Source organism: Cenococcum geophilum, assembly GCF_001692895.1.
Source record: "Cenococcum geophilum 1.58 unplaced genomic scaffold K441scaffold_42, whole genome shotgun sequence".
NCBI classification, from domain to species: domain Eukaryota; kingdom Fungi; phylum Ascomycota; class Dothideomycetes; order Gloniales; family Gloniaceae; genus Cenococcum; species Cenococcum geophilum.
In genome coordinates this window covers 366,003-367,190 of record NW_027137600.1, presented here as the reverse complement: position 1 = coordinate 367,190, position 1,188 = coordinate 366,003, and the positions used below count along the sequence as shown (strand labels likewise).

The following is a 1,188-nucleotide window of genomic DNA, read 5'->3' as shown; positions in this document are numbered from 1 at the left end:
TGTGCTCCATACGCACCATTGGTAGGAACTTGAGCACCTATACGACCACCTGGAAACGTTCTATAAGGCTACTGTTATAGTAAAAGGCAATGCGACAGGCCTTGCGGACCACTTTTAAACACTTAACTGGCTCCTAAATAAGCTTAATACTATAAAGCAGAAGTTCTTAGAGCTCTTAATTAAGAAACAGAAGTAACGGCAGGGTCGCTAAGAGGCATAAAGTTATAAATATCTTATAGGTTATACGGAAGCTATATAGGTAAAGTGCGAGAAGTATTATAAGAAGGCTAATAATACTGCGGTATACTATACAGTAATCATACTTAACCTAACGCTTAAGATAAAATGGTTTAAGTAGCAATAGGAGAATTTAAATAAGAAGCAGAAGTGGATTCTAACAGTTAAAACTTTAGTTAAGAAGCTCTGGCTTAAATACAAAGGCAGATATCTATTAAACCTCTTAAACTTACCTACTTTAAATCCTCTACTACGGCAGGCGCGGCTAGTAAAGTTATATACCTCTGCTTAAGCTTACAAGCGCCTAAAAACCTCTTGCCTAATTAATTTAACTTAGCCGCCTAATAAGGACAGCTTTAAATCCTACCTCGAAATAAACTATAAGCCTATTAACAAAAACGAATACTTTAATATAATATAATACTAGCTGGATCGCTATAAAAGTCAGCCAGATCTTGCTCGCTTTGCCCTTAATATCCTTATAATACCCCCCATATCAGACGAATACGAGAGACTATTTAGCAGTTGCAAGATCCTTTTAGAAGACCGTCGTTCTCAATTACGGATAGATATAATTAAGGTAAACAAGTGTCTTCAACACTCGTATAGGCCTCTATAGAAGGGTGCATTTAATAATTAAGAAGTTGGAGAGGTAGAGGGAGAGCCTATAGCTTTATTAATATTACCTGCGTAAGCTTCTACAGCTCGCAAAGCTGCAGAAACTTAACCTCAACCAGCTGCAGTAGTTAAAGAAGCTTAGGGTAAGGGCTTTAAGGAGGAATTTAATGCAATTAAGGGCTTTAAGGAAGGAGATACACCTGGCGATGATATAGGAGTTATTAAGGACAATGAGATTATAGGGGGGGGCTCTGAGGAAGTTGATGAACAAATCTAATAACTTTTTGGAAAGCTTAACTACCTCCTACTTCTTAAATATAACACTAAAATTGT

At 37.0% G+C, this 1,188-nt stretch overlaps 1 protein-coding gene across 1 annotated transcript; it reads left to right on the top strand.

Annotated features, from left to right (window-relative positions):
- Window positions 1–676: 676 nt before the first annotated feature.
- Window positions 677–835, top strand: K441DRAFT_412275 (uncharacterized protein; the record flags this gene model as incomplete). The annotated part of the gene is made up of 1 exon (XM_067641516.1): window positions 677–835. A coding segment is annotated over one exon (159 nt), but the record flags the coding sequence as incomplete, so codon positions are not given.
- Between the last annotated feature and the right edge of the window lie 353 nt (window positions 836–1,188).